This window comes from Capsella rubella, unplaced genomic scaffold, assembly GCF_000375325.1.
Source record: "Capsella rubella cultivar Monte Gargano unplaced genomic scaffold, Caprub1_0 scaffold_7, whole genome shotgun sequence".
Taxonomy (NCBI): Eukaryota; Viridiplantae; Streptophyta; class Magnoliopsida; order Brassicales; family Brassicaceae; genus Capsella; species Capsella rubella.
Window position 1 is genome coordinate 4,457,443 of NW_006238917.1, and position 19,477 is coordinate 4,476,919.

Below are 19,477 nucleotides of genomic sequence, written 5' to 3' on the forward strand. Positions count from 1 at the left end.
TATTTGAAATAACGAAAAAATACTAACTAAATGTGATCGGAAAATATAAATTGTAATCATAGATGTTAGTTTTTTTTTTTTTTGATAAACCATAGATGTTAGTTGAACAAGAACTTTTTTTTTTTTCCTTCGTAACTGAAAACAAGAAACAATTTTCATAATTTACTTTTCCTTTAGCTCTTTGTTCCTGCGATTGATCTTCGAATTGAGACAATTTAGGCAAAATTATATTCAGATTCTAGTAATTTCACAAACATATTAATTAAAACTAGTACAGTAAAACCTCTATAAATTAATACTCTATAAATTAATAAACACTATAAATTAATAAATTTTGCTGGTCCCTAGTCGGGCCAGTGTAAAAATTACCTAAATTTGATAAGATAATAAGATAATAATTTTTTTGACATCCCTATGTAAAATATAGTCCCAATAATATCATAAATTAATAATCACTATATATATACATATATATATACGTAGATATGTTAAAATATGTTTTTACCTCTTTTTGTAAAAATGATTTTTTCTCCTAGACCTCATCTCTATAAATAATACTTATGTTATATTTTTAAACTATAATCTTAGAATATATTCCATAATCTCACAAAATAACCAAAATTTTCTTTATGTTTTCTATTTATATAAACGCATCATATTCATTTTTTGTTTTGTTTTATAGAATGTTAAAAGATAACGATTGAGGTTTTAATCATATATTTGATTTTTTTTTGTATTTAACTATATATATTTATATATTTTTAATTTATTGTTAAGTTATTTTTCTAAATATATAATTTAATTCTAAACTACAAACATTCATATAATTTTAAAACGAATCTTAGTTTTTAAAATTGTCCCAATTCATATTTTCAAAAAGCTTTAAGAGTTAAAAATACTACTATAAATTAATAATTATTAATTTACACTATAAATTAATATTTATTAATTTATAGATAAATTAATATCACTATAAATTAATAAAATCTTGTGGTCCCAACATTATTAATTTATAGAGGTTTTACTGTAATTTCAGTTAGTATTCATTTTCAAAATATATTAATGTAAGAAGATTATATACTAAAAAAAATTAAATTAAATTTCCAAAGTTCAATTTTGTTGCTCTTAAATTGGTATGGAATAAAAGTTTATAGCTTAGATGAAAACAATTATTTATGCCAAATAAAAGTTTCGGTTACATGCTTAGAGCAAACTACACAATTCGAAGATAATATATATACCGTTCAAAGCCAAAGTCGATCGTAATTCTTCACATTAAAACCAAAATACATCCTTATTACATCTAAATTTGCAAATATAAAAAATAAGGAAACGTTCGTTTGTTGTATCCTTATAATTTGGTAACATTGTTCTTTCCTTTTTTTTTTTGGTAACATTGTTGTTTCCTTTTGTGTAGCTGACGAGTTTAGTTGTTTCCTTTTTCTCTCAACAAGGTGATTCACAAGGATGATGGTAAAACCGAATGCAATATCAATTTGTTATAATCAAAACGGATCTGCCAAACAAGAAAACTCAGAGGATTGCAGAGATTAGGGTTTAGGAGAATGACTGAGTTTGCAATCTTGGCTCCCAAGTTTGGAGATAAACCGCTGCAACGTAAAATCTCAGCTTCCGCCGTTCAGGTTGACTACAATTATATCGATTCAACGGTAGAGAGGAGTACGAGCGACAAGTTCTTGGATCTCTCCAGCTTTACTCTTTCCTTAGCTTCGATCTGAATTGTTTTAATTTTCGATTACGTTTGTCTAACATCAACCATGCCCTGAGTGCACTTCTACTGTATGTAGTGGACTCATAGAGTTAGATTGAAATCTAGGTTAGTTCATCTAGATATATACCAATTTTTTTTTGGTCGTAAGCTTTGAGACCTCGTTACGTTGTTTTCTATATGGATTATTGGATGGTCTTGTTTTGCTTAAGTACTGTTCTTTGTCTCTTTATGTGTTCTCCTGTGCTTTGTCAACATTTAGCTTTTTGATCTTGTAGGGAACCAATCTCAAATTGATTTGTATAAACAAATACAACAGTATGCTTGGTAAGTTGCTTCAGTACTACATAACATTGGAGGCGATGGACACATCCAACAACTCTCTTTGCAAAGATTTTTCTCCGGAAGTTGCATGCATCCCTGATGGTGCAGACCGAAATTTCCAGACTAAAGTAACACTATCCAACCTTTGTCAAGTTTATATACTTTTTATAGTAGTTTAGAAGTTCTGGCTATTAGTTCCTAGTGGCCCTCGGACTACTCCCATTGGACCTCAAAGGAGATGGAAAGACGATGCAATAGATGATGTCTACAAAGGTAAAATACCCAACTGGTTGCCAGGAGATGAGAAGGCTGCAATCAGCAATAAAGGGTTAGTTTTATGAGGTATTTATGCTAGTTTTTGCTTCATTTGGTTAATAATTGTGTTTGACACATGATTATCTGATTAACGATCTTTTATGGGTTCACAGTTGCAAGAATCAGACTTGGAAGGACTTGAGTGGCTTCACAATGAATTTGCTTTTTACTCGAAGTGGTTTGCATATGCGGTAGGTTCTTTTACTCATGTGGCTTCATGGTGACATCGATGGGTTATATTTTCTTATCATAACTTGAGTTTTTTGTGTTCTTGTAGAATGACATGAGACCTTCTTAACCACTGGAGCTGAAGAAGATAGTTGTACAATCTCAAATGGATAAGCATCACTGCATATGGTTTTGAAGGCCAACAATGCAATCTTGTACATAAGTTTCAACGACAATAGTGATCTGTGATCCGAGTGGTACACTTGTGGTCTTGTGGAGTACCAAGCCATTGTCAGGAGAACGATGGATGGGTTGTTTGGACACGTTTGCCTAGAAGTTGACTGTTTGTCCTACACAATCAGTTGAATGCACATGTTCCACGATGTTACGATTATTCAGTAAAGAATAACAGTTGTAAAGTAAAGTTTAAAGTACTTGTAATAAAGGGAATTTACAAGGTACACAGTATTCTCTTGAAGTCTTTTCGTCTTCCTCTCTTAATCTCTTTCGAGCTGTTCACCTACTTGTTATTACTTGACATACTTGTTATTAATAATGCTACACCAATCAAAACAAGTGTGGACATATGGCCTAAGTCCAGAAGCTGGCTTGGTTTAGTTCCTTAATTTTTTTTTTGTTTCTTTCTTCTAGGATCCCTATTTCTGAAATATATCGATTTCTTCTGTTTTTTCCTTCACGATATTTTTAATCCAATTTATTTAACATGTGCTAGCGAATAGCATAATTCAGTTATCTTGTAAAACTATTTTCTTAATTATGCTTTAAGATAAAATTATTAATAATTAAGTAAATGAGTTGATATATACGAGAGATCTCCTAACATGAGAATCTCCCAACATGAGTTGGCCAAACTTAATTAGTCAGGAGTTGTAAGCCTAATCCCAATTGAAAATATAAAAAAAAAAGAGTGGAGAAGCTCTATATATATAATAAACACAAACCTCTCTAGCTACCATCATTCATACAGAAACTTAAAAATCTCTAGTTGATATCCAACTATGTCTACGGCCATAAAGTTCGTCTCCCTCTTCTTCTTCTTACTCCTTATGGTTGAATCATCCACCGCAAGAGATATCCAACTTGTGTTTACCGATAAGCTCGGGGAAGACGGAACATATTTACTAAGGAGGCCACATGACTCAGAGATTGATTATTTCCATATGTTTGCTTGGGAGATAGAAGATTTGCAACGCGAAGCAGACGAGAAGTACCCGCTCTGGAGATCTACAAATTATTTGAACCGGTCTTTGTTTCTTTTAGAGAAAGCTCAGGATTTTGTTGACCTTTGGGACGAGGAGCGGAAGAGTAAAATTTCAGGAAACCCTTATCTATACAATGGCTTGCGGAACAAGGTTCAAGGTGAATTGTGGCCTAATCACTATGATTACTGCCGTCAATCTGAGGGCACAAATCTCTTGACGCACTTGATGTATGATTTTTGTCGTAAATCTGAGGGTGAAAATCTCCTCAGGTACATGACATATGGCCTCAGTCCAGAAGCTGCAAAGGGTTTAGTTCCTCCATCGTCTATTTATTCTAGTCCCGGTTTCCCAGTTAGGTGTTTTCTAGTTCTTTCGTTTTGGTTTGAAGCCTTATTTTATCCTCTTTTACTCCCTGTTTTATCTTTTTTTCTTTTATTCCATGTTCTCAAAAGGTTTTTGTATTGAGGAAGAGACAATATTTTAACAACTAAAATTATTTGAAATAAAGAAAAAGATACTAACTAATTGTGATCGGAAAATATGAATTGTAATCATAGATGTTAGCTGAACAAGAACACTTTTATTTTCCCTTTGTAACCGAAAACAAGAAAAACAATTTTTTTTTTTTTTTTCCGTCAAGAAACAATTTTTATAACTCTTATTTTCCCTTTATGAATATAAGAAAGAAATCGCAAGCGCACGGACGCACGGTTGATTTGTTTATGCTCTTTGTTCCTGCGATTGATCTTCGAATTGAAACAACTTATTATGAGCTAGTGGTGACGGTAATTTGAGTGTGAAAAGTGATAAATCCAAAATAAACGTCTTATCAATATTTTCTTAGCCTCAAAGTTGTTTGGTCATGGTTAAATATTAAATGGTTACCTTCACAAACATACTAAAACTAGTAATTTCAATAAGTATTCAATTTCAAACTCAACTAAGAGTGAACCGTATCTGCGGATAGTTTTCAAAATATATTAATGTAAGAAGATTATATACTAAAAATTTTCAAAGTTCAGTTTTGTTGCTCTTAAATTTGTATGGAATAAAAGTTTCTATGACAACAATTATTTATGCCAAATAAAAGTTTCTGTTACATACTTACAGCAAACTACACAATTCGAAGATAATATATATACCGTTCGAAGCCAAACTGCCAAAGTCGGTCGTAATTCTACACATTAAAACCAAAAAATAAAAGTAACAATAAACTCGATCGTAATTGATAATTTTAATCCTTATTACAGTACATCTTAATTTGCAAATATAAAAAATAAGGATACGTTCGTTTGTTGTTTCGCCTTTTGTTAAGCTGACGAGTTCAGTTGTTTCCTTTTTCTCTCAACAAGGTGATTCACAATGATGATAATAAAACCGAATGCAATATCAATTTGTTATAATCAAAACGGATCTGCCAAACAAGAAAACTCAGAGGATCGCAGAGATTAGGGTTTTGGAGAATGACTGAGTTTGCAATCTTGGCTCCCAAGTTCTTGAGTCTGACGTGGATCTCTCCAGCTTTACCTTTTCCTTAGCTTCGATCTGAATTGTTTTAATTTTCGATTACGTTTTTCTAACTTCAACCATGCCCTGAGTGAACTTCTACTGTAGTAGACTCATAGTTAGATTGAATTAGTTCATCTAGATATATAGCAATTTTGTTTGGTCGTAAGCTTTGAGACCTCGTTACCTACGTTGTTTTCAATATGGATCATTGGATCGTCTGATTCATGTCTATTCAAATCTTCTAGCTAAACTTTTTTTTTTTTTTTTATTACGATGGAACAGGGTTTCGGTATTGATCACATTCGTCTTCCGTTTGGTGGAATATTTCCCTACATTGAAAGATAAAGTATGATCAATTTATTCATATGACCCGCATATGACAATAGTCTTCTTGGTAGCTAGACTTGGACTTCACTGTTATAATCTTCAAAAAGTAACAACAATACTTTCATGATATGGATTATTGGATGGTCTTGCTTTGCTTAAGTGCTGTTCTTTGTCTCTTTATTTTTTCTCCTGTGCTTAGCTCAACATTTAGCTTTTTGATCTGGTAGGGAACCAATCTTAAATTGATTTGTATAAACAAATACAACAGTGATATGCTTGGTAAGTTGCTTCAGTACTATATAACATTGGAGGCCATGGACACATCCAACAACTCTCTTTGCAAAGATTTTGCTCCGGAAGTTGCATGCATCCTTGATGGTGCAGACCGAAAATTCCAGACTAAAAGTAACACTATCCAACCATTGTCAAGTTGAAAATAGTGATCCGAATGGTACACTTTTGGAGTACCAAGCCATTGTAAGGAGAACGGTGGATGGATTGTTAGGACACATTTGCCTAGAAGTTGACTGTTTGTCCTACACAACCAGCTGAATGCACATGTTCCACGATGTTACGATTATTCAGTAAAGTATTGCAGTTGTAAAGTTAGAAGTACTTGTAATAAAGGGAATTTACAAGGTACAGTAATCTCTAAAGTCTTTTTGTTGTCTTCCTCTCTTAATCTCTTTCGAGCTTTTCATCTTCCTCTCTTTCGAGCTTTTCATATACTTGTTCTTAATAATCCGACTTGGCCTCAGTCGAGAAGCTGGCTTGGTTTAGTTCCTTGATTTGTTTCTTTTTCCCTATTTCTGAAATACATTTTTTTTAATCGATTTCTTCTGTTTTTTCCTTCTCGATATTTTTAATCCAATTTATTTAACATGTGCTAGCGAATAGCATAATTCAGTTACGTATCTTGTATTAAAACTATTTTCTTAATTATGCTTTAAGATAAAATTATTAATAATTAAGTAAATGAGTTGATATATACGAGAGATCTCCAAACATGAGAATCTCCCAACATGAGTTGGCCAAACTTAATTAGTCAGGAGTTGTAAGCCTAATCCCAATTGAAAATATAAAAAACAAGGAGTGGAGAAGCTCTATATATATAATAAACACAAACCTCTCTAGCTACCATCATTCATACAGAAACTTAAAAATCTCTAGTTGATATCCAACTATGTCTACGGCCATAAAGTTCGTCTCCCTCTTCTTCTTCTTACTCCTTATGGTTGAATCATCCACCGCAAGAGATATCCAACTTGTGTTTACCGATAAGCTCGGGGAAGACGGAACATATTTACTAAGGAGGCCACATGACTCAGAGATTAAATATTTCCGTATGTTTGTACGGAAGATGGAAAATTTGCAACGCCAAGCAGACGAGAAGTACCCGCTCTGGAAATCTACGAATTACTTGGACCGGTCTTTGTTTCTTTCAGAGAAAGCTCAGGATTTTGTTGACCTTTGGGACGAGTGGCGGAAGAGTAAAATTTCAGGAAACCCTTTTCTATACAATGACTTGCGGAACAAGGTTCAAGGTGAATTGTGGCCTAAACACTATGATTACTGTCGTGAGGGCACAAATCTCTTGACGCACTTGATGTATGATTTTTGTCGTAAATCTGAGGGTGAAAATCTCCTCAAGTACATGACATATGGCCTCAGTCCAGAAGCTGCAAAGGGTTTAGTTCCTCCATTGGTTTTTAATTCTAGACCTAGTTTCCCAATTAGGTTTTTTCTAGTTCTTTCGTTTTGGTTTGAAGCCTTATTTTATCCTCTTTTACTCCCTGTTTTATCTTTTTTTCTTTTATTCCATGTTCTCAAAAGGTTTTTGTATTGAGGAAGAGACAATATTTTAACTACTAAAATTATTTGAAATAAAGAAAAAGTTACTAAATAATTGTGATCGGAAAATATGAATTGTATAATCATAGATGTTAGTTAAACAATAATTTTTTTTTCCCCTTTGTAACCGAAGACAAGAAACAATTTTTATAATTCTTATTTTGCCTTTATGAATATATATGAAAGAAATCACAAGCGCACGGTGATTTGTTTATGCTCTTTTTTCCTGCAATTGGAAGAGGATTGATCTTCCAACTTAAGCAACTTATTATGAGCTAGCGGTAATTTGAGTGTGAAAAGTGATTAAAAAAAATAAAAAAAAAACTTGACATAAAAGTTTCCAAATAAATGGCAATATATATTCTGAAAGCATGATGACGTCTTATCAATCTTAATTTTCTTAGCCTCAAAGTTGTTTGGTCATGGTTAAACATATATACTAATTTTTTTCTGTAATATTCTCTTTCACTATTTGAGTTGTGATTCAATGTTACGGGGGAAATTGACATTTAAATCTAGAATAATTATCAAAGCTTATGAAATAGTAAGAGCGTATACTACTCCAAATGTCGATCGTTATTGATAATATTCATCCTTATTACATCTTAATTCGCAAAATGATTTAACTTGGTTCAATTACACCAACAAAAAACGGAAAAAAAAGAGCCCCCAAGAATGAAAAAGATTACGGAACATCCCCAAGATTTGAAAGAAAGCGAAAAGAGCGATTAGGGAAGTTAAAACCAGAAACGAGAAAGAACCGATCTCGCCGCCGCCAAACCCACCGTTGCGAGTGAAATCTAGTGGAGATGCAATCCCGTGAATAACAATGAACTCAGATACGAACAGTTCAGGCTTCGTTACCGGAACACCGTCAAGTTCAAGCGTAAAACGGCCGTAACGTGAATTGAACTTGACGACGATGGAGGTTCCTGGGAGTAGGGTTGGGAGACGGGAGTTGTTCACTGCCTTGGAGAGCAAGTCGGCGAGAAGAAGTTTTTGTGGTACTATGTGGTAGGCTGCGACGATTTTATTAGTCGGAGACGGTGAGGGTTCTTTGGAGAAGGGAAGAAAGAGAGTCATCGGATACTTCTCCTTATCTGCTCCGATAAATGCACCCGACCAATCTTCAAAGACGTTCTTCGGTGGAAGCTCTGCGTAGACGGCGGTTAGAGGAGGGACCAAAGAAGTTCCAAGATTCTTCCACGTGTTTCCTCCCGTCTCTCTCAAAGTCGTTGCGCGAGGAGACCATCGGGGATCTCTACACGTTGCCGTCATCGATTGGACAAACTCAAATGCGCTATCTTCCATTCTTCTTGAGGCCGCAGTGGTGACGGAAGATTCGGTGACGGCGAGGACGCGGATGAGGAGGAGGAGGAGGAGAAGAGCGTACGCCATCGGTGGGAGAAAGAAAGAGAGAGAGAAAGAGAGAGAGAGAGAGAGAGAGAGAGAGAGAGACTTTCGTTCTTTAGTGAGAGAAGAAAGAAAATTCATCAAATCGAGAGTACGTGACTCGCTTCTGCGCCTTTTCCATTATTAAATATTGTTTCGTCTTCGTTTTATTTTACTGGGAGATTTGTTTTTTTTTTTTGAAACTAAATTTTGTAAAGGGCCTCATCCAAAATGGGCTTATTAGGCCCGAAACATTACGTTAGATCTCCATTTATTATTAGTCGGAGATTTTTTTTGTAACATCGAAATTCGAAACTATAGGGACGTCAAAGAAGTAATATTTTATATAATACGAAGCTTGTCGCACCGATCAATATTAATGATATCCCTACCTTGGTTATCATCATTCTTTGAAAATGTTCTTGATGCCTTTCATAGCAAAAGAACACATCCTTTTGTTAAAACACGTGGCATCAATTATTCTTGCCATGATTCAATTTATATCTTTCTTCTTAACCAAGCTATCTTATTGTAATTCTCTGTATTTGCTACTCTTGTCTCCTCTATTATTTTTCCTGTTTCCCTAATTTTCTTTAGTTCTTTATGTTAGATGTAATGTAATAATTGACCTTCCATCCTTTCTTTTGGTTCGATTCATTCAAATAAAAGATGAACACAAATAATATATATTTCTTGTATTATCTATGTTATTAGTGTTTTATTTCCGATCTATAGTTTTTATTTAACTTACGATTTACTAGTTCTCATATTTAGATATCTTATACATGCGAGTTAGGTAATTTATCTAATAAACTTATACATAACGAAAACCTAACTTTGAACGATAAAAGAAGTAAACGCTAAAAATAGTTTAGAAAAATAAAAACTTGCTCTAGAATATTCGATAGTTAGCCTTTCGTAGTAAATCGTTATTAATAAATTTTAACATATTTAACAAACATAGTTAAGTTTGAACTTATATTTTTATAATTTAACGTCTTACAAATTTTGAACTTTGCAAACATTATAATAATCCGAAGGATAACACATATGATATGGTTTAACCTCTCTACATATTACAGTTCTGTTTTTGTAGATAAACCATTTTTGCTTTTATGTCATAACCTATATTATACCCTTGCATAGCAGCAGCCCCAATGACGACTTGGTCTTCGTTAGGACTCTCGTTGATCGCCAAACATAGATTTCCCGGCTCAATTGTTACGAATAAACTTCGAGCATCCACACTTAATTCGGCTCCTCCCTCAAATATGAAACCAATATCGATATCCTCTGGTATTTTTGAAGCATCAATTGCGTAACATAGCGGTGATTTTCTTGAAAGTGGTTTCACTCCTACTATATTTTTGACTTTGTTCACTATATCTTTGTACAAACCTTTTGGTAAGTGAGAGAAAGTTGAGCCCGTGTCAAGATAAACTTGGAGTGGGTTGTCCAAGGTTTTCTCCACGCCAACACGAATGGCCTCCAACTGAAACATGTAATGGCCATTGCTGATACTAATCATGGTGGGATGTCCTTGGATGTTTGCTCCATCACCAAGTATCAAGTTGTGAGTAGAATCATCTTCTCGAATTCGACCAATGCAAAATGAGAACTTGGAGCCGAGCTTCTCTACAATGGAGAAATTTCCAAGCCCGAGGCCTAATATGCCTGTTCCTATGTAGTTGTGACCCAAAGCTTGGTAATTACATCCCAAATAGACGTCGTATAGCGCTTCAAACCTTCTATCCATTGTCTGTATTAAAAACATCTCCTTAATAAGTGTGCCTTGAATGAAACTCCCATCTGCATATCCTTGTTTGTAGCGGCATATCCCACTTGAATGAAAATATTCAAATCTTGGATTAGACTCCGTTGACGTTGTTTCACAATCGGCATGCCAATAAGTTGTTGAGTCTTCTGGCCAATACCTTGGATATATGTGGTTAACGCATAGTGAGCAGGGGTAACATTGATTCCAAGTTAGCGTACTCCCTGTATCAATGTGGAGAAACTGCCTTACAGCGGGTGAACCAATAAAAATCTCCGCTACAAAAGCTAACCCTTTGTAAGCACCGGGTGCGGTGACAGGAGGGGCAAGAATTTTGGAATCAAAATATTGTGCTTTGTTAATGTGCACTAGAGGAAGATAGAGTGTTTTTGTTTTGGGTTCAGCATTTAACAAAAGGGGGAGGAAAGTGGGAATAAGAAAGATGATTAGGATTTTCATTTTGGAATGATCTTGGATTGATTAAGATGTGATTTATAAAACATGTAATACTAAACTTGTATACACAATAGGTGACCTTTTAATATGAGACGAAAGATTTGTGTAGTTGATCAAGAAAGTTACCTAGAAGAAGTGAGAAGAGAAAGTCTGTGATACCAATAAAGTACTTCATAGGTTAAATATAAGTTCACTTCATTTCATATGGAAGTAGGGCATAAATTGGTGTAATGGTTTAAGGCTAAAGAGGTATGAATTATATGAGAAGTGGTTTAGTTAGTAGAAATTCATATTGGTATGTATTAGTTCAATGTAGGAGTGAACTAATACATGTGTGTGTGTGCACCAATAAAGTATTAGTTCATCTAATTTCATATGAATATAGGGCATAAGTGGGTTTAATAGTGAGAGAGTAATGAAAGATAGAAGAAGTTGGCTAGTTAGTAGAAACTCATATTGGTACGTAACTAGTGTAAGAGACATGTAATGCACCAATAAAGAATTTAGTTAATCTCATTAGATAGGAAAGCAGGGCATATGTTGGTTTAGTGGTTAAAGAATAATGAAAGATGGTAGAAATTCATATTGCAATTTATAGGTTTAATGTAGGAGATGTGGAAGTGTGTGCACTTAATGGTTAAGTTGGTACATACAACACTAAGCTCATGAAGCACAAACCCAATTTCTCATATGCATAAAGCAATTGTCATATAGGTTTAGATAAGTTACTCATGAAATTGTTTAGTGCTGCTAATCATTATCTTAGGCGTACGATCAATACTCGGTTTTTAATTTCCACCACATGACCCAATGGTCAGTAGATATGAAGAAACATCTTAAATATGCATAAACCAAGCTATCGAGTGAGGCAAACGATAAAGGTGTGTGTACCGAGAAGATTTGAAAGAAGGAAGATGCAAACATAATCAAAGAAGGAGATACAAAAGAGTGATCCAAAGAGGCTTAATGAGACTCGATTCTACTTGCAGTTAAAGCCCTCAAACAAGTCGAAGGTTCCATTTATTTATTTAAATCCTAGTCAACTTCATCTCTCAAAAGTCAAAACTCAGGAAGGCCTAAAACGCTAAGCTTCGTTTCAACACGTAGAGTGGTAAATGCACCCACCTATTAGCCATTTTTATTTCATGTACGTAGAATCACACAAGTAAAAGACTAATGTTCCAAGATGTTCTTCTGAGAAAAACCCAACAAACACACAGAGGGAGACTTTGTTGCAATTCAACGGTTCCACATGGCTGGAGAAGATCGTAACTCCATGAGTCGATTTGGTCTGAACAGTTTTGGCATGGCGAATTAGAGATGTTCTGAGTTGATATGACTTGACTGTAATTGTTGAGTTTAAAGCGAGGGTTAGTCGGTTATATCAGCTGGTCTTTTTCCAAGAGACTAGTTTGCATACAAACCCGTAAGACTTTTCACGATAGTTTTGACTTCAATACAAGTTCTAACTAGATGTCACAATCACCTCTATAGAATTCGGATTAAAAGGGTTTTGATATATTTTTACTTCAATCAAGTTCTACTGGATCAAGTTGTGGCATTGTTGACTTTTGTTGCAAATATTACTTAAAAGCTGACCAGTCTACAAAAGGTTTGTTTCACATATAAACTTTACGATATTGATCTCGTTTTTAAAATTGTTGTGGTGTTTCTTAATTAGTATTTGGTTTGTGTTTTAACGACATTATACTAATTCCAAGGACTTTAGAGATATTTGGAAATGATAAATAAAAAAAGTTCTGACGTTAAAGCCTTTGCGAATGGGGTTATCATTCGTAATCATGTTTCTCAACTTCTATCAAGTATCTAGCGTTAAAGATGTGAACAATAGGTAACATTCACAAAGATTTACAAAGATAGAAAAGAAAAAAGGGATGAAACCTGTAACCTAGTCTTGAAAAATCTCGAAACCTAATTTTTCCCACAACTTGTAAATTCTCGAGACATAAAAAGCACATGATCGGTTACAAAGAAATCTCAGAAAGAGTGTCAACAAGAAATAAATTTACGATTAAGCCAAACGACGAGTGCTGAACACATGATCGCTAAAGCCGTAATAGTAATCGCCCAGCCTTTCCAATCAAGAGAACCCCCATGGTCTCCACAGTGTGGTGTGAAGATAAAGGGGGATTCCACAACATGTATCGCCATCTTCGAATCAACATATAGATCGTGCTCTACAATCTTCACACCATCTAAAAAGAATCCGATAGAGGAGTTTAGGACTCGGATGGAGTGTCCAGCGAAGAGAGTCGGAAGGCAAGAACCATCAACCTTGGAGAGGAGAGCATCGAAGTCCAACTTCTCCGGGACAACATGAAGAGCCGCCTCTCTTCGATCGTGCACTGTGGTGGGCCTGGTGGCTGATCTAGGAATGAACAGCGTTGAGGAGAGAACTTCTCCCCGGAGTGGAGAATTCGTCGAGATGAAGGCAGCTGACCAGTCGACGTAAGGAGTGTGCGCTAAAGTGTCAATCACATCGCTCGCCGTCTCCTCCACTGAGCGAGCGGTAACGCCGGCGGTCAGAAAGATAGCCGCGAGCGCGAGGAGAAGGTGTACTCCGTTGCGAGTCATGATTAAGAGAGAGAGAGAGAGGTTTCTTGTTTCTTTCTTGTTTTGTTTCCTTCTCGAGAAAAAGAGAGAGAGATTTTGTTCTTGAAAATAGAGAGCGACTTAAAGTTGAAAAATGAGAATTAGATACCCTAGACCGTTTATTTATATTGTTCTTTTTATTTATCGGTTAACTTCACGTTCCTCAAAAATGTTATTAAAACATATAAATTACTACTAGCTACTACTCTATATAATTCAAACATCGGAACTCACCAAATAATTAAACTTCTCCGTTCCATCAAAATTTTTCAGCCAATCATAAAACTCTTAAGTAATTATTTGTATTTCACAGTCTTTTAAAATGAAATTTCCAATATAACCTGTCTTTAAGTTATTAAAGAAACATCATTGGGCAGTGCAACGCCACAAACTGACATGCATACATGATACGTAAACCTTTATTTTGATTTCTTTGCTTCCACGGCAAACGTTTATTTCTTTATGAGCATAATGATTTGAAAAATGGATAGACTCGTGTATATCATTGTGAGTAACAAATTGATGATATTAATGCTTAGTCATTTCATTGTCTTTTCACGCCAAGTAATATTATATTGTTTTAGTTAAAAATTTAGCACTTTTTATATGTTATTCTAACACATATTGCGTATAAAATAATGGCACTTCAACCATCCCCACACCCACATCACAAGATATATAACCTTTTATCTCCTATACAGTTTCGCCATGGGAGGATTTCACAAGTGCTATCGTTTCTCCATTTCCCTCAATAATAGTAAATTTCATAAATAGAAACCGCATTGAAAACCCCCATAGCCCTATATAACATACATAGGCCTCAAGCCTCCTCGGTACACTTTCTACATAAGAAAAAGCAAAAGACACATAATTGAGTTCATCGTTACGGGTGTTCACTAATTATTCTTGAACCTAATCATCACTTTTATCAATAAAAGGATATAGATATAATTAATGCATGTAATTAGTTTACCTCTTTATTAATAAATGGAATCATCTGGTTCAAAGACAACTAATTGGCTGAAATTGGAGGCAACGCTTCATGTGTATATAGGTAATTTTTCCACATTCGAACTTAATGTGTTCCCTTTTTACCAAAGGTTACAATTTTCCTTACAAATATAATTTACAGACAGTTATATAAATAATAAAATTAAATTTGAAATATATGCAAATCAAAACATCTTTTTTTTTGGGGACAAATATCAACAGCTTAATTAAACAAACCAAAAAAACTTGAAATATCCAAGTAAAAAATTAATCGTCGCCTGAGAGATTCGAACTCTCGCGGGGAAACCCCATGTACTTAGCAGGCACACGCCTTAACCACTCGGCCAAAGCGACTTCGTTGTCCATTATACTATTTAAATATATATATATATATATACATTTATTTACAACTTTTGATGCATCTATCGTTATTATATCTTTTCTTTATCCAACTATTATTATGAAAGAAAATGGGGACTATAAAATATTCAAATATATAAAAGTGGCCAACTTTACTTTATAGTATCTTTACAAACACATAAAATATGTGGGTATTTTCTCAAAAAAGCTTGTTGAAGCAAATGAAAAATATGTTTGGTAGATGTGAATAGTTATGGACTTGTTTCCACTTTTAAAGGAAATTGGGCCCATTGTTACTTATCTACATCATTATACAATGCATTGGACATGTACATTGATGATTGATACCACATACGTGAATACAGTATTTATTTATTATAAACCTATGGGAAATTACATGTATTCAAAATTCGTCGTCATACGTTTCTCACCTCTCTCTCAACTCTCAAGTCTCAAGGTTGTTTGTGATCCGCAATTGAATGTACACTTATTTAAACGTAATCCACACATACACTACATAGTTACATATTTCGATTTCGATTGTTTTTTAAACTAAACATCAAAATTATTATTCATACAATATGACTTGATTATTTGATTCTAACTATATGGTTATGTCGTTGGTAAATATGTATGGTTATATATTGTTTGTAGTTTTTTTTTTTTTTAAAAAAGAAGAAAATAGATGTATATATGCACAAGATACACATGGACAAAATCGAAACACTTTTTATTATATACTTTTACTAAATAAATAATAAATAATGTTTGACAAAAAAAAATAAAAATAAAAATAATAAATAATTAATGAGAAGGGAAAAGGAAATGGTCCGTACTAACTAGTCCGAACCCGAAGAAGCCCCAATCGCTGCTGCAAACTGCAACTCTCCAGGAGCCACCACGCCGCTGACTCTCTAGGGTTTTTCTCTTCTCATCTTCTCTCTCTCAGGTTTCATCTTCTTCTCTTTGTCTCTGTCTCTCGATTCTGATTTCGGCTTTTTTTTGTTTAGCTCTTTTATTCGGCTTTATTGTGTGATTGGAAATTAAAATCTAATTTTTGAGCTGATTTGGCACTGTTGCTCTCTAGTTTTAGGCTGTTGGGTTTGTCTTGATTATGCTTTCGATCTTGAAAGTTTGGAAATTTGGAGTGATTTCTTGATTTAAGATTAGTTAATTTGTTTGTCTTTTTTTTTCTTGAAGCTCGTTTTGCTGGCAGATCCTGCATAATTGTCTTTTTATTACTAGATCTTATGTTATCTCTCTCTGTCTCCTCCGATTCTTCTGGTTTCTGGATTTTTTATTTTTTATTTTTATAAGCTGAGATGGAAGTGTGAGTGTGATGATTGCTTTATTTCCATTTTAGTTTAGACTTCAAATTGGAAATAATGGAATGGTTTTGTTTTAAGCTGAGATAGAAGTGTGAGTGTGATGATGATTGCTTTTTGCCGAAGCTAAATTTTTTAGAAATGGTCGTTTCTGTTGTTACAGAACTCACAAGGTACTGGTAGGAATTGACAAGGAGCAGTTCTGGGATTTCATTGGTTTTGTTTCTAAGGTACATTCCGAGTCCCATGTTTCTCAGAGTAGTTGTTCTGGTATCTTTGAGATATGTTAGGATTTTATCTAAGCGAGATTGTGATGTTTGTTACTGTGTTGCTAGTTGAGTAGATGTGATTGCCAAAAAGATTAGGTTTGCTTCCACAGCCATTTATGATTCTTCAAGTTCCTAACTTTCAGTTCAGTTCTTGTATTTAGAACTCGTTTGTTAGCTTATACGATTGTGCTTGTGATGTATATTTCTCAGATGATATTCAAGATTGTTGAGGATATCCTGAAGATCCATTGAGCTGCTCAGAGTTACTTTAAAGTTTGACACAAAAGAAAAATGGACGATGATAATGGGCTCGAGCTCAGCTTGGGTCTTTCTTGTGGAGGATCGTCAGGAAAAGCTAAGGGTAACAATGCTAATAATGTTGGAAGCTCCTCGGAGAATCACAGGGCTGAAGGAGGTGATCGAAGTGCTAAAGTGATTGATGACTTCAAGAACTTCCTGCATCCTACTTCTCAAAGACCAGCTGAGCCGAGTTCTGGCTCTCAGAGAAGCGATTCGGGTCAACAGCCTCAGCAGAATTTCTTTAATGACCTCTCCAAAGCTCCTACCGCTGACGCTGAAGCTTCCACGAAATCCTTGTGGGTGGAGGATGAGACACGCAAAGATGCAGGAAACAAAAGAAAGTTTGGGTTCCCGGTGACTAATGACGAAAAGAAGAAGGAGAAGGACTCGTCACATGTTGATATGCATGAGAAGAAGACAAAAGCATCCCATGTTTCAACCGCAACAGATGAAGGATCAACAGCTGAAAACGAAGATGTAGCAGAATCTGAAGTAGGTGGCGGTTCTTCCAACCACACAAAGGAGGTGGTACGTCCTCCTGCTGATACAAACGTTGTGGACAACTTAATTGGTCAAAGGAGGAGCAGCCATGGCGGATCTGGTACCGAAGAGTTTACAATGCGCAACATGAGTTACACCGTACCTTTCACAGTTCATCCGCAGAATGTTGTCACTAGTATGCCTTATTCTTTACCGGCAAAAGAGTCTGGACAACATGCTGCAACGACAAGTGTATTGCAGCCTAATGCTAATGCTGGAAATATTCCAATTATGTTTGGATACTCACCGGTCCAGCTCCCTATGCTGGATAAGGATGGTTCAGGCGGGATTGTCGCGCTCTCTCAATCCCCATTTGCCGGAAGAGGTCCATCAAGCTCGGGTGAGTAAAACTTACCCTTAAAAAGGGCATAAAATCCTTACTACAAAAATAACGATTATTTTTTGTCTCCCAAAAAGCTACTGCCAAAGGCGAGGGAAAACAGCCTGTAGCAGAAGAAGGTTCGTCTGAGGATGCATCAGAACGGCCAACAGGAGATAATAACAACAACAATACTGCATTCTCTTTCGATTTTTCGGCCATAAAACCAGGAATGGCAGCGGATGTGAAGTTTGGAGGATCCGGAGCACGTCCAAACCTACCATGGGTCTCAACCACTGGTTCAGGCCCTCACGGCCGGACAATCTCGGGGGTCACATACCGGTACAACGCAAACCAGATCAAAATCGTATGCGCTTGCCATGGGTCGCACATGTCGCCAGAGGAGTTTGTCCGGCATGCAAGCGAGGAGTATGTTAGCCCAGAATCATCCGTGGGAATGACTGCCGCGTCAGCTCACACCTGAAAGGTCATCAACCGGAAAAAGATGTCTGCAATCTAGTAAACGTAAGGAAGGATTTGTAATGAGTAATCTTTTTGGAATATACGCTTTATTATGCTTACTACTCTCTCTCTCTCTCTCGCTCGGATCAAACTCTCAAGCCAAAAATTTTATCGGGGCTTTTGTGCTATGTTGTTGTTGTTGTAATGTTTCTTTGTTCTTCATGTCAACCTTGTGTAAGCCTCTCTTTCGTTTCCTTTTTGTTTTTTTGGTTGAAAGGAAAATTATATATAACCACAACATTATCAGTATAATTTATTCTTTGTCACTGTAACAATGTGTTTTTTCACTTCTCAGTCATCATAAACCCGCAATACGAATTACTTCATTCATTGAAACAAATCTAAGATGATTGGTTTTGTGAAAAATAATTGAAAGACTAAAATAGTAATGCATCATCGAAGCCATCATCACTCAATCATGTAAAATGCAACTTTGATTTTTTTTTTTTTTTTTTTGTTTGTGCAGCTGGTATTTGACTTTCCGGTTTTAGTTTTTATAAACAAAAAATTAACCATCATGAAACCATAACAAGGTGGTTCATGGACCATGCATGGTTGAATGATTTATCTATAAAGTTGGAAACCCATGGACCATGGTTTGAATCTTCCTATTGCAAATGCAAACTAACGGGTTATAAGAAAATAAAGAACAATGATTGAGAAACTCAAAACAAAGGCTACTTGTTTTAAAGATTAATCAAACCAAAACTACACGAATGAACAATCTTGAAATGTATAATACTGATATTTGATATTGGTTTTTCTGAAACAGTTAAAGATGAAGAGATTCTTTTTTTTTTTTTTAATGTTTGATATATAGCAAAATCTAAATCATATAACAAAAAAAAATACATTGAACCAAATTGAAAAGAGATTTGGTTTTATTTTGTACCTTTTTTATATTGTTGGTTGACACACAAAAAAAAAAAAAAAACATACAAAAAATATTCCAAATTTGTGATGCAAGTTTCAAATAAGTTCCCAATCAGTATAAAAAATATAGAGTAGTCCTAAATATCATCAAAAAATGAGGTATGAGAATAACAGCCCACCGAATGATTAAATTGTTTTAAATTTCATAAAAGACCAATAATATTAAAAAGCAATAACATACAAAAATGTTGTCACTTAGGTGACGTTATTACATATTAATTTTATAATCTACATAAAA

General features: G+C 34.9%; 3 protein-coding genes and 1 non-coding gene across 5 annotated transcripts; 3 read left to right on the forward strand and 1 right to left on the reverse strand.

Annotated features, from left to right (window-relative positions):
• The first annotated feature begins 3,555 nt into the window (after positions 1-3,555).
• LOC17877465 lies at positions 3,556-4,224 on the forward strand. The gene is made up of 2 exons (XM_023777994.1): positions 3,556-4,115; positions 4,212-4,224. Exons 1-2 carry the CDS (start codon positions 3,556-3,558, stop codon positions 4,222-4,224), a joined length of 573 nt encoding a protein of 190 aa, XP_023633762.1.
• A 2,554-nt stretch (positions 4,225-6,778) lies between these two features.
• LOC17880540 lies at positions 6,779-7,441 on the forward strand. The gene is made up of 2 exons (XM_006286133.2): positions 6,779-7,332; positions 7,429-7,441. Exons 1-2 carry the CDS (start codon positions 6,779-6,781, stop codon positions 7,439-7,441), a joined length of 567 nt encoding a protein of 188 aa, XP_006286195.2.
• A 7,502-nt stretch (positions 7,442-14,943) lies between these two features.
• TRNAS-GCU lies at positions 14,944-15,025 on the reverse strand. The gene has a single exon. It is a non-coding gene; the product is annotated as a tRNA-Ser (tRNA).
• An 833-nt stretch (positions 15,026-15,858) lies between these two features.
• Positions 15,859-18,578, forward strand: LOC17877617 (AFP homolog 2). Of its 2 annotated transcripts, XM_023779121.1 has the most exons (4): positions 15,859-15,980; positions 16,520-16,586; positions 16,836-17,805; positions 17,883-18,578. In XM_023779121.1, exons 3-4 carry the CDS (start codon positions 16,917-16,919, stop codon positions 18,266-18,268), a joined length of 1,275 nt encoding a protein of 424 aa, XP_023634889.1. In that variant the 5' UTR covers positions 15,859-15,980; positions 16,520-16,586; positions 16,836-16,916; the 3' UTR covers positions 18,269-18,578. The 2 variants fall into 2 exon arrangements, with proteins under 2 accessions (XP_023634889.1, XP_006283796.1); XM_006283734.2 differs by lacking the exon at positions 16,520-16,586.
• Positions 18,579-19,477: the final 899 nt, after the last annotated feature.